Here is a 25,513-nt window from a genome sequence, read left to right on the forward strand (position 1 = left end):
ATGTTCTCTAAAATGGTATCGAAACTCACGTCCCTGCAGCAGGAGCTCCTCAGCGCCCTGCTGGACTCAGGAGTCACCAGGGAGGTTCTGATCCAGGCCCTGGACGACATGGACCCGACCCCGCCGAGCTTCCACGGAGTCAAACTGGAGAGCCTGCCCATGTCGCCCGCCGCGCCTCCTCCTGCCTCTCAGGGCGGCAAGATGAACGGGGCGGACGGAGACTCCAAGCCCGTCTTCCACACGCTCACCAACGGACACAGCAAGGGCAAGATGTCCGGGGACGAGGGCTCCGAGGACGGGGACGACTACGACACGCCGCCGATCCTGAAGGAGCTCCAGTCGCTGAACACCGAGGAGGCCGCGGAGCAGAGGGCGGAGGTGGAGCGCATGCTGGCGTGAGTTCCCGACCTTTAAAAGTTGTTCAAAACGGAATAAAATTCACGTAACAAGTATATTAGAAGGGAAATACACGAGAGTTAAAATATCAAATGTTGAGTTATAGTAACTCGCGGTTGCTCTATATTTTACAGTAAAATAAAATAAAATGCGTTTAGCTAGCTAACGCTCTTGTTTGTTTACAGTTTTAAAATAACGCGCCTCGGTTTGGTTTTAACATTCTGGTTACTAATTATCCACATGGATTATTATTTCTTTACCTTTGCAAAATATCAGCTGAACTTACCTCTATTTATTATTAACTATACTCCACCTCTCAATGATTAAAAAAAAAAAAAAAAAAAGCCTACTGGAAATCTTCTTCTGGTCTTCTTCTACGCTTTTTGTCTTTATTATTCTTTTTTCTTCTACGATTTTAATATTTTTTTCTCTACTTAAAAAAATGTCGTAGAAGAAGAAAAAGAAATATTTCTTCTTCTTCTTCTACGACTAACTTCTTTTACCCTCTTCTGCTTCATGTCGTCGTCGTCTTCTTCTTATCATCATCGTCATTATTATTATTATTATTAATATTACTATTATTATTATTATTACTTTGCTATTAATTACCCAACTCTGCTTTTTTTCTTCCATATTTCGCTATTCGCGGCTCCTTCTACCTGTTCAACTAGGATTAACGAGACAAAAAAAAAATCAAAACTAACCCACGTGTAGTTAAGTTATTATTAAATTTATTCTATAAATCATCAACTGGAAGATACACAGCGGCGTGTGATTAGGCTGAAAGGAGATCTGGTTATTCATTGTCAAAAGTTATAAACTAACATCTCCCACTTAACCCGGTCGGCTTCATGCAGGCCTCGCATTCTCCAAAACAAACAGACTAAAGCAGATTTGCTACAATTACAGATGTCCGTGTGTCTGAGCTGCGTTTTACCTCTCCATTACTTTATTTTGGATTAAATCCGGCACTTTAAACAAGCTAAACATGCAGGTAAGAACATGTTGCATCTTAATATAAAGGTATACGTTTATTCAAAAAACAAATTCCTCTAATATTTATTTAAAATTATACAACAGGTGAGCTTAAATGATCCTCTGACCTTTATATTGTGAATTAATGTTGCGCACATGTTGGAAAAATGTCATTTTATTTGACGCTTTTATTAATCCCTGATAGGAAGATGAATTTTGAAACACAGATTTTACTGCTTTCAATTTACGCAACACCGTTATGTGCTGTTTCCAGGGTGAAACGGGTAGTCTGTGTTTCCCAACCTTCCCCGAATCCACTTGAACTAACCTTTGAAAATATTTACAGCCGGCTAAATGAGCTCCTGCAAAAAACAGGCTCATTGTCGGTGTCAATGCCTTCAAAGTCGAGGCCTGAAAAACAGGGAAGCGAAGGCGAAACAAACAGCTGTGATATTTTTAATTTCTGCCAATATGCAACTGTCAGAAAGGTTATTGTTTACATGGGGATTTTTTTTCTTGTTCATGCTGATTTAATGGAAATAAATCCTTTATTTTAAGAGCCATCTCTAATTTAATTTAAGTCTTGTTTTCTGCTCGTGTGTTTTAACCCAGAGAGGATCCGTGGCGAGCTGCTCGTATGATCAAAGGTTACATGCAGCAGCACAACATTCCCCAGCGGGAGGTGGTGGACATCACGGGGCTGAACCAGTCTCACCTCTCCCAGCACCTCAACAAAGGCACGCCCATGAAAACCCAGAAGCGAGCGGCTCTCTACACCTGGTATGTCAGGAAACAGCGGGAAATTCTCCGACGTAAGTTAATATTTGAGTTTCTCACAGCTCGGCCTAGCCCGCGCTGCTTTTATTTGGGTTCAAAACCTGCTACTGTATCAAGTTTTCTTATCACGGTTGACGACATTCACAGCAGAACAATGAAAATCATCATAATGTGTTTTTTTTCTTTCTTTTTTCTTTCTTCTTTTTCAGAATTCAACCAGGCAGCGCATGGTTCTTCCACCAGTATGTCTGACAAAGGCAGTCAGGATCCAGCGTTTTTCTACCCAGAGTTCAACTCGTCCAGTGCTGGTATGGGCCAACCCGATGAGGTCAGCAGCGAACCCCTCTGTAAGAAAATGAGACGTAACCGCTTCAAATGGGGGCCTGCGTCCCAGCAGATCCTCTACCACGCCTATGAACGTCAGAAGAATCCCAGCAAGGAGGAGAGGGAGACGCTGGTAGAGGAGTGCAACAGGTAAAACAAAAACAACAGCGAAAAGAGTCTTTAGCCGAACAGTCCTGACCTCCATATTTTTATTTGTTACCTGCAGAGCCGAGTGCCTCCAGAGAGGCGTCTCCCCCTCCAAAGCTCAGGGCCTCGGCTCTAATCTGGTCACCGAAGTGAGAGTTTATAACTGGTTCGCCAACCGGCGTAAAGAGGAAGCCTTCAGGCAGAAGTTGGCACAGGACGCCATTACAGTTCCGCCACACCTCCTCAACCCGCTGCTGTCGCACAGCTCACCGCACCATGCCCAAACCAGCGCTTCCCCTCCAAGTAAGACACCCGCTGCTTGTTTTTTTCCATCACGAGTCCCGGTTGAACGTGGGTTTGTTCTTTAGAGTGAAACTTGTGTCAGGAAAGGTTTCGAGGCAGAGTTGATGTGATCAGAGCGGCAGAGAGAGAGAGACCAGATGATCAATGAGCGTGAGTGAGTGAGCTGAGCAAATGCCATTGTTATTCTGATCTTTGAAAACACTCCGAGAACAATCCACATTGTACCTGCAATCTCCACTCCAAAGTCAGCATGGAGAGGCATGACACAAAGGGCAGCCATCCTGTGACAGGCCAGGGTCAGCCCAGGGTCAGGGATGGAGGGGTGTGATTGTGGGGGGGGATCAGGACACATCCACACCTTGACGTAATGTCGTCGTTTCCGTGATTTCTCCTCCCTTCTAGTTTGCTAATGAGAGGAGCTTAAACAGCGAGACACCGCGGGCTGTTGCTTTGACCTGATGTTTGCGTTCAGAGATACCAGGACTGACCGAGCCCTCCTGACAATAAAAACAAAACCGATAAGTCGTGCCATCACTCACCATCCATAAAAGTGGGATTTGAGCGACTCGCTCAGAGCCCATTGTTGTCCTCTCGTGTTCGAACACGGGGCCACCTTTGAAGGGAAAACAAATTGTTTGCCTTGACTTGCTCTTTTACCCTTGGATAAACTGGTCCCACTTGTAGATCGCCTGTTTGCTTTAGTTGTGTTTTTTTTTCCTTCTTCGTTGCTGCGGCTCAGAACACCTGACCAGGCATTGACCTCAGGTTGTGACGCTCCGGTGGGGTCAGTTTTTGGGGTTGCCCAGCAGAAGGGAAAGGTCGATGGGAAAATAAAATAAAAAAAATAGAAGAGGAGAAGAAGCCCTCAGCTGGCTGCTTACAAGATGTCCTGCTGGCGTCCTGCCGACAGCATCAGCTGTTTTTCAGCGTCAGCTCTGACCCCACAACAACATCCCAGCAGGACGTATCATTGCGTTGCCGGGGCACGGCCTGTATTATGCATGCTTAATGGACAATTAAAATCCTTTGCTTCTACATCTCCCGGGCCTTTGATAAGCAGCTCCTCCGAGTTCTGCTCTCTGTACTCCACCTCAGCGGGAGCTCCTATTGTCTGTGGTGCAGAGACTGTAACGTCGGTTCATTTATCTCTGCTGCGCCTCCTCCTCACCTTTATGGATGTCAGTATAGCTGCTGAATCTGGTGGCAGACTTGGAGCAGCAGGAGCTGTCCACTGGAGTATTGGCTCTTTTCTGGCCAGACAGGACTGATCACTGCTTCTTCAGCTTTAGAGGGAAAAAAAAGCCACTACCCCCCCCACACCACCTTTTTGCCCCCCGCTTTTAAACCGCCGCTTCACCTTCAGTCATACGTACGAGGTCACTGCAGGGTCATTTCAAGCAAACCTTCTGACTCGGGGAGTTTTTATTGATTCGGTTTTGCTTCATTGATCATTTGGTCTCAACTGGATGGACAGTCAAACATTGTGACGTGCATTTTTGGTGGTGAAGTTGGTTTTTTTTTTTTTACTTTGGCAACGGAAACAGATCGTACGGGCAGATTAGCTGGCACCTGTGCCCCCCGCCCCCGGTCTTATTAATCCATTAATAACGTCCACAGAGCTCTTGATATCATCTTATTTACATACCACACAGTCTAGTTATGTCCTTGTATTTATATCGAAATACATTTAAATTTCTACTTATAAACGTGTAAAGAGATCAAAAACAACCTCGGCGTTAGAGAACATGTCTTAAACATTCTCAGGTTTATATTAAATATTAAAAATATTAAACAAGAAATTAATCACAACTAATGTTATGGAGGTGATGTCTTCATTTAATGCATAACGATTTAACAAACACCTCCAAATTTACTGCAGGGACTCTGAGAAGGTTTGAAGCAGGAAAATTAAAATAAAGAGTTCAAAACCTTAAAGAGTCTTTTGCGCAGATATTAAATACAAAGTTTTTTTTTAATTTACTGATAAGAACTTTCACTCCATTTTCTATTTCCTTTTTGTTAGAACCTGCATGTTTACTCCTCGGTCACCTCTAAAATGATTTTTTTTTTAGTCCCAAAGGAAATTACAGCATAGGATATCTTCAAGTATTTATTTAGATCCTAGGAGTTTTTAAAAAAGCCCTTTTTATATTCCCAAAAAAACAAATGTGTGTCAATAATTTTCTTTTTTTTGTGTGATTTAACAATATTAATAGATGTGTTTTAGATAGAATAAAGGTAACACTTGTAAATGTTAGATCATATTATCATTAACCCATTTTTATTACATATAATTGTGTAAAATAATGTTTTTATTCTTTGCTTTATGGATCATTTTCGTGTAATTACTGAGCCGTTAAACCAAAAAAAAAACAACCTTGTGAACATTTCACAAAGCCCAGAAATTAAGAATATTTTATTAAAGCAACGTGCTGAAATGTTTCAAACCAACAAAGTTTTTTTATTTATCAATATGTAGTTTAAATATAATAGAGTTTATTGCCATTTATACAAGTTTAAAAATAGCTGGTATATTAAAATTTTTGTGCATATTAAGTCAAGCTGTTTAAAATATGAAGGTAAAAAATAAATAAATACGATGAAACATTAAGGGGTGTCCAATGGGGGCCAAAATTAAAACCTTTTACAAACTAAGCGCCAATTTCAGCAACTACATTAACTCAAGTTAGATATCCAACATCTTTTCATGGTTGCAGGTTCCTCAACAAAAGTTTAGTTGGTCTCATTTGATTTTCTCTGCTGTACTTTCAACATCATAATCAAAGATTACTGAAAAAAATCAAGTGATTAAAGTATTTTACATTTTACATATTGTCTTGGGGTCAGGTACGATGTCAACGAGGGCCACATTTGGCCCCGGGGCCTTGAGTTTGACACATGTGCATTAGAGTATTAGTAATAAGATGAATAAAATTGAAATAAAACAAATAAGACTATAAACAATAAAAGCTCAGGAACATCAGACATTGTATCTGTGCTGCTGTATTCATGCCCATCTGCTCACAACAGACTCAAGTTCAGGCTGCTACAACATTATATTATTTTTGTTTAGCGTATATCTTAGATTTCTGAAGATTAGACTTTTTTTTACTTTATATTTTTGCTATTTTGGGGTGTAACTGGGACCTTGAGTACACAATTTCATTCTACCTCATGTACCACATGTGATGTGAACGACAATAAAAAACCTTGAACCTTGATGACAACATCAAACATACACAGTATTATCCCATAAATTTGTAATCCTGTAAATAAACAGCATAATGTTTCTTTCTGGGCACGTTACAGCAGCGAGATGATGCGTTTGTTTTCATGCATCAGGAACAATCTCTAAGAAAAATAATGTTTCAGTCACTTTTCACATTTGACCATACTAAAGTAAAACCGTAGTAAAGGTGAACCCGTGCTGCGTGAGCAGAGCTGTAGAGTTGAAACCAGCTGACTCGGACGTTCCTGATTGGCTACAGTAATTTGTGCCGGTGTCCGTGGGCTGCAGAGCTCTCCGTCACCTCAGGCTAACCCTAGAACACAGATCCACAGTCAGAAAAGATGGCCGAGCTTTGCACTTTCTTCTGCCTCGTCCCACAAAGAGGGGACCGGATACGTCCTGCAGAGACCCAGGAGGTCCGTCTCATGCAGCAGCGCTACAATGGCCACTGCCTGGGGTTGGAGAGGCGGGCTCTGATTTTACACAGGTCACACGGGGAGCGTGGGCCTTTTAAACCTGCTCAAGTTCCTTGCTGCCACTCCCCTTGTGAGATTCTCGCCCTCCCCTTGCTCTCAAAGTGCACGCCTCAGTTTAAAAAAAAAAATTATCCTCCATTGAGCAATCGCACCAAAAGCAAAACTTTGGTTTTATGCAGCTATCAAAGCAAGATTGGAAACATCTCAGGAAGAAAACCAGCTCATTTCTGACTTTGGATGGTCGACGAGCTCATGATCCACGCTGGCTTCAGCTAGAATTCAAAGCTAAAGAAACAAAACTGCACTGAACAGCATCCTCCTCTCCTCGTGAGTCTTAAAAGAGGTCGCCCAGCTTCGAGATAACTGACTTTTTATGAGTCCTCCACTATTGTGTAGCAATGGGGGTCACGAGTCCAATGGAGTGCTTTATTGTTCTGCGGCGGTGTTTACAAGGCTCGGCGGGCTGTTGTGGGGTTGATAGTATGTCGCAGGAGACAATATGAAGTCTACTGGCTGTACAAAATGGAGGACAGGTACTTCAGATCATGAAATATGGCCCTGCGGCTTCTGCAGTATTCAAAGTGACAGTCAGACATGATCAGAACCATGCTTGTTGGAATCAGGTTTGCTTTCTTGCTGGTAGTTAAATGAAAATGTACAATACACAGGTTGTGTTTGTCTTTTAAATGAGAGGCAAAAAGCTCAGGTCACTCAGGTGGAAACATCGAGACTTTAAGCAAAACGTGACCAAAACTTTTAACAATTAAAAATTATAGTTTATACCTTCTGAAGAGGGGGTTCTGTGGAAAAGTTATGAACGTTGTTAGGATCATGAGTCATAACGAGCACAGACTGCAGAGTGCCAAATGTGAAGGTTCTGGTTTTTACTGTAATGGAGATTTGTGTCAAAATGAGCCCGTAAAGACACCACTGACTGATCCCAGTCAATAAAATAGGATTTTATCTTCTTAGTCTACACTTAAACCAAAGTTACTCTAACAAGTATATCTTCAGAAATGATCTTTTTAATTCAAATCCCTTTATTTGTTTATTTATTTTTACATTGACCATTTTTCTCTGTTAGCGTCTATAGTTCAGGGAAATCCCTTCATACAATGCTTGACGTCATTGTAAGGCTTGAGCATCCCCCCGTCCGTGCTGCTGTTGTTCGGCGTATTGTTTTGCCCTATTAGTGTTTAGCGTATTCTTAGTTTAGTGTATTTCTTAGATCCTTAGTACTGTTACAATTTATATTTTTGCTGTTGTTGGATGTAACTGGGACACTGTGTACACTATTTAATTCCACCTCATGTACCACATGTGGTGCGAATGACAATAAAGAAAACCTTGACTTGACTTTTAAACATAGGGCTGAACTCCCGATGACATCACCCACCCCCCACCCCCCACCCCCCACCTACAATAAAAATTGAGTGTTCAAGCGGGCAGCCCAATAAATAAAGCTAGTTTGTTGTTAGCCATGTGATAAATTGCCAAATGTCAACAAACTGTGTATCATTTTAAATAATTTTTTATTTACTTCAGTATATAACGCCAAGTCACAACAGTAGTCATCTCAGGGCACTGAACAGAAACATGTATATATATATAAAAATAATAATTTAACATTATTTATCTGAGGAGCAGACTGCTTTGAGTTTAACTCAATCACAGACTCTCATCTTGAGCAAGCACGAAGGCGACAGTGGAAAGGAAAAACTCCCTCATGGGGAACAAACCTTAAGCAGAACCAGATCAGGACAAGCGTCCATCTGCTTCAACCGGCTGGGTTTGAGAGGAACAGATACACAATGGCAGGTGCAGAATCACATTAAGATAGAAATAGTATCAAATGAAAACTTGTAACATTTAGTTTTAGGAAATTAGGTCAATTTGTCCTCTAGTAGTCTAAGCCTATAGCAGCATAACAAGCCAACCCTAACTATAGGATTTATCAAAAAGGAAAGTCTTGAGCCCAGTCTCAAAACTGGACAATGTGTCAGCCTCATGGACAGAAACTGGAAGTTGGTTCCACAAGAGAGGAGCCTGATAACTGAAAGATCTTCCTCCCATTCTGCTTTTGGAAACTCTAGGAACCTCGAGTAAGCCTGCAGTCTGAGAGCGAAGTGCTCTGTTAGGAAAATATGGAACAATAAGATCTCGAATATAAGATGGAGCTAGGTTGTTGAGAGCTTTGTAGGTTAGAAGTAAGATTTAAGAGCACATTATTAGTGTTTAGCGTGTATCTTAGATCTTTGAGCGTATTGTTTAGTGTTACTTTAGTGTATATCTTAGATCCTTGTATACTGTTTCTTTTTATACTTTATATTTTTGTTATTTTTGGGTTTAACTGGGACCTTCAGTGCACAATTTCATTCCTTCTTGTATCATGTGTGATGCAAATGAAGAACCTCAAACCTTGAATTTGACATAAAGAATTGAAAAACAATAACTAAATATAGAAAAATTCCTCAATGCGACTATTTCCACTGCACAGCTCACATTTAATGTCTTCTTGTTGTAAAAAGCTTTTTACACAATCTCAGTTTGGTGAAAAAGGGGTTCGACAAGCTAACAGTAGCCTGAACAGGACCACGTCCAAAATGGACCGCTGCCATCGTCGAACAACTGCAATCTCAAAAAACGATTAACAAATGATGAAAAGGCTATTTTATAAACCGTTACATTACCGTCAGTTTTGTTTTTCCTTGTTGTTTCTCAAAATATTCTCGTTTGCAACAGTGAACAGTTATTGATTTTGATTTTAAGCCAAATTAATCTGCTTGTTTTCAAACTGATCTAATTTAACTTGTTTTTGTTTATCTATTAACTCTTGAGTAAGATGGTTTGGCAGGATTTTCACAGAGAAACTTGCGTTTAAAATAAACTCAACCTGTAGATGAGCACATCCTGCTCCAATCAATGCCTCCCTCATTGCTCACCTTTCGTGTCGTTGCCTCTCCCTCTTTTATTTTTTTAATCTCCAAAACGGTTGTATATCAATACCTCCTGTCACGCAAGACCCACTTCGAGCCGTCACACCCGGGTCAGGGACGGAGGGCTCAGGGAAGATGAGAGATCTGAGTGCAAACAGACTCTGTCTCGGGATTGTCACCGAGGGAGGGGACGCGCTTTCTGTCCATGAGAGGCTGAGACCACAGGATAAGAATGTGTTTGACATCGCTTGTAATTGTGTAATGTTTACTTTGTTGGTATCAGAGGGGGGCCTGCATCAGCAAACAGGCATTTGATTGTCAGTGAGTGTGTGTGTGTGTGTGTGTGTGTGTGTGTGTGTGTGCATTCCTTTGAGACAACCTGTAGTCTAGACAAGGGATTAAATGATGGTAGTAGCTTTATTTTTATTACCACATTGTAAATTTGTGTTTAAAACTCACGATGCACGTTTCTGTTATTCATTAGTGGATTCATATTTATCACTGGCCACTGAAAGGTGAATGCGGGTGCTAATGTATTTGCATATATTTGTGTGTTTGTATATATGTGTGTGTGTGTGTTCGGATGATCGGATGATTAACGTTTGGAGTTAGCTTGATTCAAGATGGCTGCCACCGACTGGCCTTAACCCTCCTTAGTTGTAAAACATGGGTTGACACAAGAGCAGCAGGGGGGATAAAAACACAAAAAGTGGCTCTATTGACAAACTTTGGTGTGGTAGTAGCTGAGACTGGTCTCCAACACATATTCCAAGTTCTAACAGATCCTGCAAGATGTTTGTTTAAAGTTTAGAGGCGGCTTTGTCTGTTAGGAAAATATGTCGTGAACCCACGGACAGACTTGAACGAAACTTGAAATGATCCGTAACTATCTTCAAGTGATTAACTTTTAGAGCCATTTCAAGATGGCCGCTGCAGCCAAGTCAGCTTGGAAAGTACAAGAATGGCTACGATTTCGTCATTTATACAGATTTTGAGCTGAACTTTGGTGTTTCTGAGAGTTATTCAAAGCACACACTCCGGGTGCTACCTGTTGCGCAACCTTTCCTTTAAACTTTTGCATTAACTGTTGCTGTTCGTCTGTTAGCAAAATATCTTCCAGAAAGGGATTGTTCTTCCCTGATGGTCTAAAAATCCTCGAGATGTAATGTTTTTAAAAAGGCTGTCAGTGAGTCTGCAAGTTAAATGTTATGGTTGCCGAGATGTTTTCGGTTTAGTGGAAAACTCCTCCTGAGGCAACTTTTTATTGACACCCCCCCCCCCCCCCACGGTGATGTTCACGCTGACGTAATCAGGCTTGTCGTCAGCCATGTTTGTGTGCTGATCATAGAGGCTGATGGGAGTTGTGCTGTTGTGAGCACACAGTGTCTGGCCTTGGCTGAGCTGCATAGATAGCAGCAGTGGACAGGTCAGCGTGTTTGTTTGCTCTCTTTTACCTCGCTTGAGTCAAAGAGCAGGCGAGTCTGATTGGTTGGAGGTGACAGCCTGACTCTGGATCTGTGAGCCAGTAGACTAACCGGCCATCTGCATTTCCTTTTCAGTGCGTTACAGCCAAGGGGAGGTCAGCTCCTCCAGCGCCATCAGTCACCACAGCAGCAACGCCATGGCGACCAGCCAGTCGGTGCTCCAGCAGGTGTCTCCGGGAGGACTGGACCACAGCCACAGTCTGCTGTCGCCCGACGCCAAGATGGTGAGTGAATGCTTCTGGGACTCAGTGGCCCCAGATTAGATAAGTTCCTGAACCTCCTCTCTGCCGGAGCAGTTCAGTCAGAGAGGTGGAGCTGCACAAGAAGCGTGCAGCAGTCATTTATACCACTCTATCAGTTAACCTGACAATGGGACATGACACAATGCCACAACGCCACACAAAGAGGAGGTGGAGGAGGAAAAATTATGCCAATGTTTGATCTGTACTTTTGTATTTGTTGTACTTCTATTTCATCAGTGATTAAAAATCATCTGAGTTGTTGAGCATGTGCAATTACCAAATTGACTATGTTTTAAACTATCCGAAATGCTGTTCAGTGTCCGATCTCAAACTGGTTTCAGAACGTGAAAGCAAAAAGGACGTGACTTCTAGGTCCTTTTGTATTGGACAGATTTTATAAAATTCTCAGAAGGAAATCACAAACATGCATTTCAATTCAAAAAGTGCCGTCACAGCTAATCAACAAAAAATTACTTTAGTTGTGACAGTTTTACAGACATTGAGCTAACACATACTCTGATCACTAACAAATCCCACAGAATCTTTAGTTAAAAGTTTGACATGCAGTGCGCTTCTTCAAGAAGTATCTGTTTTATTTTTTAGCCCAACAGTCTTCATTAAGAAGCTTAAAACGCTAATGTCCGCCTTTATGCAGACGATACTGTGATGTACTCTGTTGCATCCACACCTTGTGAGGCACTTTGTTTTTAGTTCCATCTATTTCTTTAAATAGTAGTTTATCTTATAATAGACTGTTCAGCTTATATTGTTGCTCTGGTAAAGAGTTTAGGTATCACTGAGGGAATTTAAACAGATTTTAAATTGTTAGTTTACTGTACTTGTCGCCGTACACGTTGCACCGCCGTATAAGTCGCATCAGTCCAAACATGTCTAATAAAGTGGGGAAAAACATAAATAAGTCGCTTTGTCGTATAAGTCGCATCTATTATGCGTCACCACTGACGACCCAGAAACGTGGGCCGGTGTTGTGCCAAAAATTGATTGGCTACCAAAAGGCGGGCACGGGAGCGTGCACGGGAGGACTTTAACAAGAATTTAACAAGATTAACACTTAAAAATTATTATTTGTTTGCTTGAAATTATAGTAAGGTGTGGCTCAGTTGAATTTTTCCTTAATAAATGCACTTTAATGGTCAAATCAGCAGCATTTTGCCTGGGCGTCGCGGCGAAATGAAGCTGATTTGACGTTTGCTCCAGGAGTTCTGGAGTGAGACGAAGGTGGCTTGGTATGGCAAGCCAAGTGTCTCATTAATAGCCACTTTTAATGAGACACTTGGCTTGCCATATTACTCGAGGGCCCTCTAGTGGATAAAAATGGTAGTGTTCAATAGGACTGTCGCAATAAACAAATCAATTAATCAATTAATCGCATGATAAATTAAAATTATTGATCTCATTTTCATTTATCGGCTTTATCGTTTCATCGTGACTCTCTTTTGACTACTAAGCTGAGAAGCTACGCTACGAGCTAAGCTAACAGGCCAACCTCGGGGGAAAAACCTCCGTCTTGTCGAAGCTCCAAAATTCACGGTTGAAACCCGTGCCTTCGTGTAAAAAGTTGTTTTTCTCTGCAAAAAGAAGCTGAGAACTTGTTTACTGATTTTTTTAATTAAAAGCTTTGTGTGAAAAATGCTATGCTAAAGAGCTCAAACCACACCGAGCATCCACCATTTTGAGAACCAAAGAGAGACATCCCATGTCACGTCAAGGGGCCTCCCTCCCATTTTTCTTAAAGAGACACGCTGCTCGCTCCCTCATTATCCATCCTTCAGTTCAAACAGTCTTATATTGCCATCAGTCTTATATTGCCATCTGATTGAAAAAGGTACTACATGCAAAACAATTAAACATTTCCTCTTAAATTTGGCAATAATTACTAAGTATTGTCAAATCTCAAACAATATTATCATTTATCGCAATAATTTCAGAAACAATTAATTGCCCAGCAAAATTTATTATCATGACAGGCCTAGTGTTCAATATTTTCCATGTCAGAATGAAAGAAATCATCAGATCTCAGCCGAAAATTGGGTTATAAATATGGGGGAAAAATTAATATTAGTTGCTTTGGTGTATAAATCGTAGGACTTACAAATTTATGTTAAAAGGTGCGACGTATGGCGAAAAATACGGTAATAGTGATGTTCTTTTATTTTCTATTTGATGGCTGCTGAAAAGACTCACTGAGTAATTTTAGGTTGACTCCTTTTGGTTTGCAACATTTTTGTTTTTTAATGACTGTGTTGAACTCTGTAAACCTTTTTTTCTGTTTATTGTGCATTATTGCTGTTTTAGCAGCCAGTCTTAGCCAGGATAGTCACATAAAAGAGAGTTTAAATTTTGAGATTCTGCTTTTCCTGGTTAAGTAAAGACAAAGAAGTAAGAATAAATTGTCTACATTAATATTAGTTTGTTGATAACTAATGTTCAAACTGTTCTAACATCCCTGTCAGGACACTTCCCTCTTTTGGTGTGATAATATGTGAACTGGTGGTGGGCTGCGCAGGTCAGATATCATGGATATTTGTCTGCAGGTCGTCAGGAAGTGAGCTGTATTCAAATCAACTCCATCCCACCAAGGGGAGGATTCTGATACTGTAGCTGTTACTGTAAATGCACTGACGCCATTTTAATCATTTTCTGCAGAAACACACACACAGACTCCTTTTCGTCGGCTTGTGTGCGTTTCTTTTTCTTTCCATTTTTCTTTCTTTGCGGTACGACACGAGTTACACAAGAGCAGCGTTGTTCAAAAGAATCTGAACTGAGTCAACATCGTGCCTGCTGTTTGTTTAGCAGCAACATCTGTTTCACTTTGAACATGAATTTACATAGGAGGTGCTCAGGCTTAGTGCTATATTCAGCTAAAAACAAATAATAGAGCAATAAAATGGCCGTGTAATTTCATTTCCCGCTTTTGTCTTCAGATTTCAGGTTCAGGTGGGGGACTTCCTCCAGTCAGCACGTTGACAAACATCCACAGTTCCCATCACAGCCACCAGCAGACACAGAACCTCATCATGCCTCTGTCTGGAGTCATGGCCATAGCACAGAGTAAGTCCCCCCCCACGCACACACCTTCCATGTGACCAAACTTTTTAATTTTACTCTGCACTGACTAACTGCTGGCTCACTCTGTCTTATCAGGTTTAAACACATCACAGTCTCAGACAGTGCCGGTGATCAACAGTGTGGCTGGCAGCCTTGCAGCGCTCCAGCCGGTGCAGTTCTCCCAACAGCTCCACAGCCCCCACCAGTCGAGCCTGATGCATCATTCGCCCAGCCACATGAGCCAGCAGCCATTCATGGCGACAGTCACACACTCGCACAGTCAGTAACTCATACGCCTCATTAAGTGGATGTTTTATATGTTTTCAACAATGGATCCTAACCTCAATGGTTTGTGGTAATTAGAGCAACTTATACTTGATGGCAAATAGTTTGTTCTCAAGACAAAGTATTATATATATCTTATTCATAATTCACAATCTAATAATCATTGGGTGTACCTCTACAAATGATTAACTTTTGGACTCATCTGGATTCAAGATGGACACTACAACTAATTGACCCCAGAAGATACAAAAATAACTTAGTCATACAGAAACTGAGCTAAAGTTTGGTGGCGTTATAGCTGAAAGTCATCCTAGACACACTCCAATCCAAGAGTCGCTAATCCTGGTCCTCGAGGGCCACTGTCCTGCATGTTTTAGAGCAGGGCGGTTCAACTAAATTGCTCAGGAGGCCACAGTTACTGAAAGCCAAGAGCTCAGGGGCCAGACATCCAGCAGTTAGAATCAGAATAAGCTTTATTATCATTTTGCCGGGATACAATGAGATTATGTTCATACAGTCGTCCGAAAGATGGAAGTGCACTTTGCTGCTGCTACAAGAGCGGGGGATGATAGACAAAGATTTTCCCTTAGTTTACCCATGTCCCAGGAGAAATTTGATAGTTTGACCCGCATCCAAGGCCAAACGGGGGAGTCAGATTCAGAAATGCCACAATTGTTGATTTTCTTCAGGCAGACTGTTTTTTCTTGTCAGCCTTGAGTCCTGCTGGTACTTTCGATCCAAAATGGCCAGATTTATGGGCAATCTACTGATCCATACTATAAGCCTTCTTCAAGGTCAACTCCAACATGCTGACGAGTTCCAAAGCCGTGGGTGGCCTGCGATTCTCACAAATCGCTTCCATTATATGGTTTAGCTCATAAATCAGCTGATTTTGAGTCCTCGTAGCATGAACAAACCTTCACACAGACTTGGCAGTTTGTCATGGCCGCAACTGATGCCAATGTCTTCTCCAACAGTCACAGCTCAATGAGATTCTACCTTTTAACATATGTTGTGCGATCTTTGTTTGAAACTTTGACCTGTAATGTGACCTTCCTTCAAGAGAAATTAGTTTGATTTTTATAGAGTTTACTGTTAGCCCTTAACTCTGAACGTTTCCAGCTACATTCAGACTGTTTTCATCTCAAGGAGTTTGGTTCTTATAACTTGAAATTAAAGCCTAAATTGGGTGGAAAGATGGAGCAGTGGGTAGAGCTGCTGCCTCACCGCAAGAAGGTTGCAGGTTCTAACGCTGGTTGAGACCTTTCTGTGTGCCTCGAAGTGTCAACATAGTACAACCACACCAAAGTTGTTCTCTTCCATCTTCTCTCGTCTAGATGCCTTATAAACCTTCTTAACCGTTTAAGATTGTGAGTCCTGGATGGTTGAGAATCTACACCAATGTATCTCTGTGTGGAGTTACATGTTCTTCCCATGCATGTTTGGGCTTTCTCTGGGTACTCCAGTTTCCTCCCACAGACCAAAAAACATGCATGTTAAGTAAATTAGTAACTCTAAATTGTCCCTAACTGTGGGTGGGACTTCCATCCATCCATCCATCCATTTTCTTTACCCGCTTATTCTATTTTGGGTCACGGGGGTCGCTGGTGCCCAGGTCCAGCAATCACTGTGCGAGGGGCGGGGTACACCCTGGACGGGTCGCAAGTCCATCACAGGGACACATAGAGACAAACGAGACAAACAACCATTCACTCTCTCACTCACACCTAGGGACAATTTAGAGTCACCAATCAGCCTAACATGCATGTTTTTGGTCTGTGGGAGGAAACCGGAGTACCCGGAGAAAACCCACGCATGCACGGAGAGAACATGCAAACTCCACCCAGAAAGGCCCCTGGACCGGGGTTTGAACCAAGGACCTGCTCGCTGAGAGGCAGCAGCTCTACCGGTTGCGCCACCATGCTGCCCGTGGGTGGGACTTAATTTTATAAAAATTAAAACATTGAACTTTACAGGCTGATGTGAGTTCTCTTAATTGTATTAAATGTCCTACTTTAAGCATAAAGTTAAAGACAGTATCAAATTAGGCTAGTTTGTTGAATATCCAATTACATTTTTAAAGAAAACTAAATACTTTTCTTTACTTTGACTTTGTTTTTTTGTGTTTTATTCTTAGTGTCATTAAATATTCTTTCTCAGCAACTTGTCTTAAAGATATTCCAAAACATTCTGGTGGTTTTGAGATAAAGATCACGCTGCGAGACTGGAAGTTGACTTAAAGTGGCTAACAAACTGCTAGCATGATGTAGCCCACATCATGTTTTACACCTTGTATTTGTACTATCCTTCACATATTTGAAAATGACAGGGCATCTGCTAAAACTAGCCATTTTCATTGTTGGCAATAATTTAAATGAAATTCAGTTTTATTTTAGTTTTGGTCAAAGCCTGAAAGAGCAGGGGTACCTAAGAGCCACATGTGGCCCCAGAACCGCAGCTTGCAGACCCCTGTCCTACACTAACCCTGAGCACTGACTGATTGTTTGTATTTGGTTTGACATGAGCTACCCATAAAAGTCATTTTACCTTCTTGTACTGTTTTTTAATAGAATCACACTTCCTGTCTTCCTTTGCAGTGTATTCCCACAAACAGGAGCCCCCTCAATATTCCCACCCGTCACGCTTCCCTCCAACCATGGTGGTCACAGACGCTAACAGCCTCAGCACTCTAAGCTCCATGTCCTCCGGCAAGACGGTGAGTTTGCGCCCCACGTCACGACTCATCTCATAAACTTTCCTCTTTTTTTAAATTTCCACCTGCGGTTGTAGATTATAGTCCAGGTACTGTTCGCTTGAGAATCATCTCCCGGAACGGTTTTAATTTGCTCAATCGTTTCCTACTGATAGATAAACACACACTAACAGTGAGAGCCATGCCAGGAGAAGAGTGTGTGTTGTGATTGTCTGCTGACCTGTCTGATTCTTTGTCATGTTAGGATGCTCCTGTAAACAAGGTGGTGCAAGTTGGGGGTTTCTCCTTGGTAAATACAACTTTATTAGTTCTGTCTCACAGCTTCTTTGAGTAAAATCGCAGAAACCAATCACTGAACTCAGCCGCAGCCGTGCACGCTAATCCTTTGACTTCTTGTCGCGACTGAACACTTTGAGACAAACGGATCAGATGGACGTTCGGATAGGACACTCCTCACGATTCCTATGTGTCTAACCCAGCTGTCTAATCAATCACAGGTTCCCTCGACCTGAACACCTCTTGATTATCGTTCCCTTTTTTCACTTTCATCTTGCTGGTGAGAGTCTCCTCTGCGATCAGGAAATGAGACCTGTTAATCAAGGTTTCCAACCTGTAAGCTGCTACTTTCCTTCATGCTACAGTGAGGGTGCAAATGAGACGAGTCGGCCGGAGGTGGAAGTTGTTGTTGGTTTTTTTCTTCGTCCTTTAGTAATTACGGCTCTTCCTCTTTTTCTACTTCTCCCTCCTCTCCGTGATCGCTCTAGCCTGAAATGTTGTCCACGGTGCTTTCACATGCTCAATTTCCCACGCTGAGGCAGAGTGCCGCCCCACGGATGGGCTGATGGGATGGCAGCTGAGAGCAGCGTGTGACCGCATGTCTGAAAATTCATAAAATATTCAGAACAGCTAAAGTTACTGTATGCATAGAAATAAAGCAGCACCTGGTGGTGGATGAACTTAAATGAGCTAAAAGAACCATAAAACACAGTAAAGTGCATTTTAAAAGCCTCAGAATTAAAATACAATATCTGATTTGTGTGCCCAAGTATTTTAAGTTTACTCAAATCTTTACTTTTGTTAAATAAATGTAAACACTTCCTATTTTGAGAATTTTTATAATCTTTGAAGGAAGAATCCATACAGAAAATAAACAAGCTCCTGATTTTTTATCCTCAAAATAAAGAGACATAAGCTCAGAAAATTTTAATCTATTTAATTATTATTTTTTTTAATTGTGATATAAAATGGCAATTTTGCTAGTATTAATTGGCAAAACTGTCTTAATATAGACATAAAGTATATAGTATCACATTCATTCATGATTTCAGTCAGACTTTGTGAAGGCTCTTGTCCAAAACTTGGACATAGTTGATTTAAAACAAACAAACAAAAAATATATATATATTTTTTTAATTTCATTGCATGTATTGAATTATTTTGCATAAACAAAAATATTTAAATTTAAATTCTACCACAGTGTACAGTATTAGCTAAACATATCCTTCATTTTTTGGGGTAAAACATTAGCCTGACAAGCAACTACCATATTTTTTGGACTATAAGGCACATTAAGCTAAACAGTCTGATAAGTCAAACTTTATTCAACTCATTCACAGTAACTCTCAACATTGTTCAGTTGTAACACATAAAATACAAAACAATACACACAATACACATTTTTGAGCACCGTGTACCACATTAAATTGGTTCGAGGTAAGTAAGCACAACCAGAGTTAATACATAAGGCGCACCTTATCATAAGGCTCACTGTTGATTTGTGAGAAAATTAAAGGATTTTAAGTGTGCCTTATAGTCCGAAAAATACAGTACTCTAAAAAAACATAGCATAAATAACAAACCATAAATAAAGCATGCAACTCTGAGTCCTGGTTGGACTCCAGCATTTCACAAACTCTCTTATTTATTTAGCATTTATCTGAATAGCCAAGTTTTTTCTTATCAGCATGTCATTTAAAAGAGGGGGCAGCCTCGTTCTCATGAAACAACCAACATGCTCAGGCTTTATAATGCTGGCTGTTTACCCAGAGCCCTCCATTATACCTGCGTCTGTTTGCCGCTCCCCTCTGCTCAGACTGCGGCGTCTAATGACTCAGGTCTTGGCTGCAGGTCAGCGTTATCAGGTGAGGCTGTTTGCCGGCCGCTGGGTCACTACGGGGTCAGCTGTCTCCACGGAGAGAGGCAGGTGAAAAATAAATCTGCCACCCCCACAAACAGTCCCTGAAGAAGAGAGTGGAAATGAGCTTTTCAGAGGCAGGAGAAGAGGAATGAGAAGGTGTTTGGTCAGGTGTGGCGCACGACGGGGAGAAGACAGAACTCCTGCATTCTTGTTTTTAACCTAAGAAGAGAAATATCAACATGAAAAGATTAAAGCCAAGAAATTCTAAGTACGTTTAGCTGCTTGTTTAACATCCACCAGTTCACTTCAATTAAGATGTAATATTGAAGGAATCTAACACATTCTTACATCAAGACACATTCCATTTTCAGCAATTTACTTTCAGTTTCACATCCCAGTAAATCACTGAAGAGGAAGTGCTTTCCACGTTTTTATACATCAAGTACAACATCTGTTTGGTAGTCTTTCTTTACAGTCACTAACAACAATCTGAACATAAATGTTGCTTCAACACTGAACATAAAAACCAATAGGGGAATCCCATCTGAACACGTAACTTGAAAAAGTTCACGCATTCATATCCCAAGACTACCCAGCGTGCTTGCGGCTCACGCAGCGTCTTGCGTTCAAGTATAGCGTGCAATTTCAATAATTCAGACTGGAATTTAACAGCAACCACCAGAACTTACAGTTTGTAAGTACATGTACATTTATATCATGCAGTGAAAACAAAATACAACTTTAATATTGAAAATGATCAGTGTATCAATTAGATATCATTTACTCAAGGTTCTGGATGATGTGGAGCTGTCGTGGTTGACACGCCTTTGCAACGTTTTGTGGACATCGGGGTTCGTGCCACTGGAATTGTAGACTGGGGTGGTGGTTCCCCACTTCAAAAAGGGGAATCAGAGGGTGTGTTCCTGTTATAGTGGTATCACTCCTTAGCCTCCCCGGTAAGTTCTCCTCAGTGGTACTGGAGACGTAAGTCCAATTGAGGGTCGAACCTCGAATTCAGGAGGAACAATATGGCTTCTGTCCTGGCCGTGGAACGCTGGACCAGCTCTTTACCCTCACTAGGATCCTCGAGGAGTTATGGAAGTTTGCCAATCAGTCTACTTGTGTTTTGTGGACTTGGAGAAGACCAATTACAAGACCTTGTTCCTCAAAGTACACTGGGGGTTGTGAGTATGGAATTGGAGGCCCATTGCTACAGCCCATTCAATCCTTATACAAGCTGTGCAAGAGTTTGGTTTGCATTGCCGACAGTAAGTCGGACCCATGGCTGCCTGTCGTCACAGATTCTGTTCATAACAGAATTTATCAGTGCAGCCAGGGGGCGGAGGGAGTCCAGTTTGGTGGCCTCAGAATTCCATCTCTGCTCTTTGCAGATGATGTGGTCCTGTTGGCGCCATCGTGCCGTGATCAACTCTCACTGGATCAGTTCTGTGAAGCAGCAGATTGTGAAGCAGCTGGGATGAAAATCAGCACCTCCAAGTCTGAGGTCATGGTCCTCAGTGAGAAAAAAAGATATATTACCCTTTGGGAGTGAAGTTCTGCCTGAAGTGGAGAAGTTCAAGTATCTCAGGGTTTTGTTCACCATTGAAGGGAGAACAGAGCGGGAGATTGACAGATTGATTGATGCCGCATTTACTGTATTGTAGATTCTGTTCTGATTCGTGGTGTTGAAGAGGGAGCTGAGCTGCAAGGCAAAGCTCTCCGTTTACCAGTTGAACTACGTTCCTACCCTCACTTATGGCCACAAAGTCTTAGTAGTGACTGAAATAATGATTTTGCTGATATAGGTGGTCAAAATGAGTTTTTTTTGCAGAGTAGCTGAACCCTCCCTTAGAGACAGTGAGAAGTTTAGTTATCAAGGAGAGACTCGGAATAGAGCCGCTGCTCCTCCACACCGAGAGGAACCAAATGAGGTGGTTTGGGCTTTTGGTAAGGATGCTCCTAGTTGCCTTCCTAGGGAGGTGCTCTGGGCATGTCCAACTGGGTAGACCTTTGGAAAGACCCAGGACACACTGGAGAGACTACGTCTCGCCTTGGGGTCATCCCAGTAAAGCTAGAAGAGATGGCTGGGTAAAGAAATGTCTGGACCTCCTGCTGCCGCCACCACCCGACTTGAGAACAAGTGGAAGATAATGGATGGATGGATGGATGGATGGATGGATGGATGGATGCAATTGAATGCATCACTGATTTTCACATGGTCAACAAACACGATCTGCAAGGCCTTCCTGAAGGCTCAGAGCCCACCCACTTTACATGAACACTGTGATTAGTTCATGTCCCTGTCAGTTATTAAACAAACTCATCCTGGAGAGGCTCAGACTCAGCTCTGCCTTCTCTCATGGCAGTGAAGTCTTAACCAATGACAAATAACCTTCAAAACATATTTAGAATCTGTTTGGATAACTGTGTTTTCATGAATTAAAAAGTTTCTTGCTCAACTGCAGAAAAAAATTTACAGAAAATTTGAGAAATTAGAACAAAATAAGAAAAACTACATTGAAAATATACATTTTAAATAAACTAAGTGGAACATTTCATATGTGCTGAATTTTTAGGCCTTCGCTGAAAGCCTAGAAGGCCTTGAAGGTTCCCCGTTGACGTTCCTGGATGTTGGTGGTAATTTCAGCCACAGCAGGTGGCCATTTGTAGCTTGACTAAAACAGCATACAACAGTAGACACTTACCATCAGTGGCTTGTGCAGACAGAGCTAACAGCTAAATGGATAAATGACCCACAAAGTTGTTTGTTCACTAAACAAAGCAGCAGTTTGCAGAAATCTGAGGAAGACAAGCTAAGTTGCTGTAATTAAGTAATGCTCTCATGTTCATGCAGATGCTGGTGCAGCTAAAAATGAACCACCACATGTTAGGTTGTGTTTGTTGCATTCAGTTGTCATGGAAACCGAGGCAACTTTTACCTGTCAAGCAGAAAAGCTGCATGCTCAGAATACAACCTGAGAATGATGCAGTCATTAAATCTCCCTCAAGAAAGCATCTCCATTCAGGGCTGGACCTTCAGCTTATTTTGGTGCTGGTTATTTCCAAGCACTGAGCAGTGAAGCTTTTAATTCTGTAAAATTGTGGTCAGAACCCCCAATCGTGAATCATGAAACACTGAACTTGGGTCTTGAGATGATCTTTAATGAAAAATAGTTTTTAAAAGTTAACGTTTTTACAATTACTGCTGCAAAAGCTAAAAACAATCATAAATGGATGGCAGTGGAACGCCAGTTGAAGCTGCTCGTTTATTTAGCTTTTTAGGCGTGTTTGCATAGGATTCAGGGTCACAAGTCTTTGCCGTTGGTATTTTTATGGGTCAGAAGCTAAAGTGTTTGAGAACCACTGATGACACATTCCCTTATAACAGAATTTACTGGTCAAAATCGGCCAAAACTGACTATTAAAATCCTAACGGCACATTTTATCACTCCTCTGCATCATTTTGGTTATACAGCAACTTTTAATAGAAAAACTTCAGCACAGACAGGAAATAATTTCCAAATGTTCTCCTCGGCTGACATTATCATGTGTCTTTATTCGCTCTGAGACTTGAGGGAAAGTTTGTTTCAGGAAGAACAAATGTGCTTCAAACAAGGTTACTATTGTAAAAGTATGTAAAGTTTTTTTAAAACATAAACTGTGATATTTTTCCTCCAAACCTAACAAACTAACTCGCCAAACGTTAAAAAGCTGCAACTTTAGCTGGAGTTAGAAATGTAAGAAGTTGCTACAATAATCCTAAAGCGTATAAACACGCTGTGAGTGACTTTTCTGTCTTTTTATTCTCCACCACCACTCAAACTGTCTGCAGACAATAACCTTTAATGCTTTTTAGCTTGTTCTCTCCAAATAATTTATCGCTGTGTTCACGTCTTATTTCTGCTGCCATCAAGTGGACAAGAAATAACTGCCGCAGTTTTAAGATATAAAATAAATGCTATCAACTGACCCAGTTCAGTAAATATTACAATTGGCTCTGCTGCTTTGTAATTAATCAATAAAAAGCTAACAGTGTGAATATTTCATAAGCATTCACACTGTTGTGATCCGTTTTTCGTCTGTACGTTTTTCAGCATCTTTCTCGTTCCACAATTTTTGTGCTATTTCAAGAAATCATAAATCAAAACGTTCAGCTGTTTCAGAACAATCCTGCTATGACTTTTGGTATTGGTGCAACTTTAGCTTTTTGAAATATTTAGCATTTTCTGCCTTTTTTTCCTTATATTAAATGAATGGATCTGATTTTACATCCTTCAAATCTTTAGATGAGTTTACAACCTTTTACTGCTCCTTTCACATTTTGTTTTCTTCATCTTCTTTCAGCTTCCTTGTACAAATTTAAACTTTTTTCAGCTTATTTCAGCTGTTTTGTGCTCCTTTCATATTCTTTCTGCTATCTACAACATTTTTGTTCTTCTAACTTCTTTCTGTTCATTTCAGCTTACGATGCTCCTTTCAGCTCATTTATGCAAGTTTCAGCCTTTTCTGTTATTTCAGCTTCTACTTAGCTGTTTTTATGCTAATTTTAGCTTTTTGGGCTAATTCCACATTTTTTGCATTCATTTCAACTTGTTTCAGTCTAATACAGCAAAAATGTGCTCTCTCCTTTTCCTTCTGGTAATTTAAGCTTATTTCTGCCTTTTTAGCTACTTTCCAGCTGTTTTAGCTAATTTCAGATTTTTTTCAGATAATTTCCTATTTTTTGTGCTCATTTCTGCTTCCTTAAGCCTAATTGGGCACAATCATGCTCTCTCCACTTCCTTGTGGTAGTTTAAGCTTATTTCTACCCTTTCAAGCTAATTTTCAGCCTTTTTGTGCTAATTTCAGCTTTATTAGCTAATTTACTAATTTTTGTGCTCATTTCTGCTTATTTAAACCAAATTCAGCAAATATGTGTTCTTTCTGCTTTCTTCTTCTAACTTAGGCTTGTTCCTCTATTTCTGCTACATTTCAGCTATTTTTAGCTTATTTCAGCTGTTTTTCAGCAAGTTCTTCAGCAATAAGCATTCACACTGCACTTTATTTCTCTAGTTTTAGTTACTTTTCTGGTTAAAATCATCAGGCCCAGTGATAATCAGTAAAATCATACCACTGTGTTTGTATTAAAGTTCAAAATTTAGCTTTGGATCTAAATTAAAAATAAATCAGTAATGTACAAGTGCAACAGAACCCAGTTCCACACCGACCAGAATAAAGTATCATTTATTTATGAACCTTCTGTTGTTAAAAAGCTGAGCATACTGAATCAGTCTTTCTTGTTTTGTGAGCTGCGTGTTTTCGTTTGACTCCTCTTTCCGTTTTCTTTTTCAGTGTCCTCTTCAAGCCTGGTGAGAGCGTCCACCCGACTTCCTCGCTGCCCGGCAACCCGAGCGCATTTTTCCTCCCTCTCGCTGCCGTAACCACGACGACCCTTAAAGACCCGCAGCCGCGTGCTGCAGACGACGGATCGGTCAGCAAACACGGAGGAGTGACGACGGCAGGCAAGGAGGTGGAGATGAGAAATGGGGACAGAGGAGGAAAGAGGAGGGAGGAGGAAATAAAAATCACCTGCGGCACAAAAATGATCAACGAGGACGTCTGATTCACAAACTTTGAAAACAGCCTTGAGTTGTTTCTGTTTTCACACGACAAAAGAACAAAAAGGCGCCGGGATGAACTGCTCGGACCTGAATAAAGGCTTCTGGGATTTACGGCGGAAATACGAAGACGCTAACAGAGACAGCGACTTGTAGGAGCGTCCTCCTCCTGGTGACAATCACATCAACTCTTATTTGATCTTGTACATGCATTACCGGGCTTTAAGCGAGTCTTCCATGTTATTCTTTCGTACTCGGTTTACTGCGAATGATGATATTTGGAGTTGTTCCGTGTGTACACTGTGATTGAAAAGACTTCGACAATCGTGAAAGGACTATGCAACACGTGTGAGCAATGCTTTGTATAACTGGATTCTGCACAAAAAACTCCACACACTCAAGGCTGGAAATAAATATGCA

At 41.2% G+C, this 25,513-nt stretch overlaps 1 protein-coding gene across 2 annotated transcripts; it reads left to right on the forward strand.

The window, feature by feature from the left end:
* Window positions 1-25,513, forward strand: hnf1ba (HNF1 homeobox Ba). 2 transcript variants are annotated; one of them, XM_037678259.1, is made up of 10 exons: window positions 1-395; window positions 1,984-2,183; window positions 2,358-2,622; window positions 2,699-2,922; window positions 11,123-11,271; window positions 14,238-14,364; window positions 14,458-14,640; window positions 17,244-17,362; window positions 17,604-17,648; window positions 24,828-25,513. In XM_037678259.1, the coding sequence occupies exons 1-10, from the start codon at window positions 1-3 to the stop codon at window positions 24,846-24,848; spliced, it is 1,728 nt and encodes a 575-aa protein (XP_037534187.1). In that variant the 3' UTR covers window positions 24,849-25,513. The 2 variants fall into 2 exon arrangements, with proteins under 2 accessions (XP_037534187.1, XP_037534188.1); XM_037678260.1 differs by lacking the exon at window positions 17,604-17,648.

Source organism: Nematolebias whitei, chromosome 6, assembly GCF_014905685.2.
Source record: "Nematolebias whitei isolate Nwh7 chromosome 6, NemWhi1, whole genome shotgun sequence".
Classification (NCBI taxonomy): Eukaryota; Metazoa; Chordata; class Actinopteri; order Cyprinodontiformes; family Rivulidae; genus Nematolebias; species Nematolebias whitei.

Excerpts from the sequence above, each read along its gene's own strand:
- hnf1ba (XM_037678259.1), top strand. The coding sequence starts at position 1 with ATGTTCTCTAAAATGGTATCGAAACTCACGTCCCTGCAGCAGGAGCTC. Across the intron at positions 2,623-2,698 it reads CTGGTAGAGGAGTGCAACAG|AGCCGAGTGCCTCCAGAGAG; the intron begins GTAAAACAAAAA and ends TGTTACCTGCAG. Across the intron at positions 17,649-24,827 it reads AAGTTGGGGGTTTCTCCTTG|TGTCCTCTTCAAGCCTGGTG; the intron begins GTAAATACAACT and ends TTTCTTTTTCAG.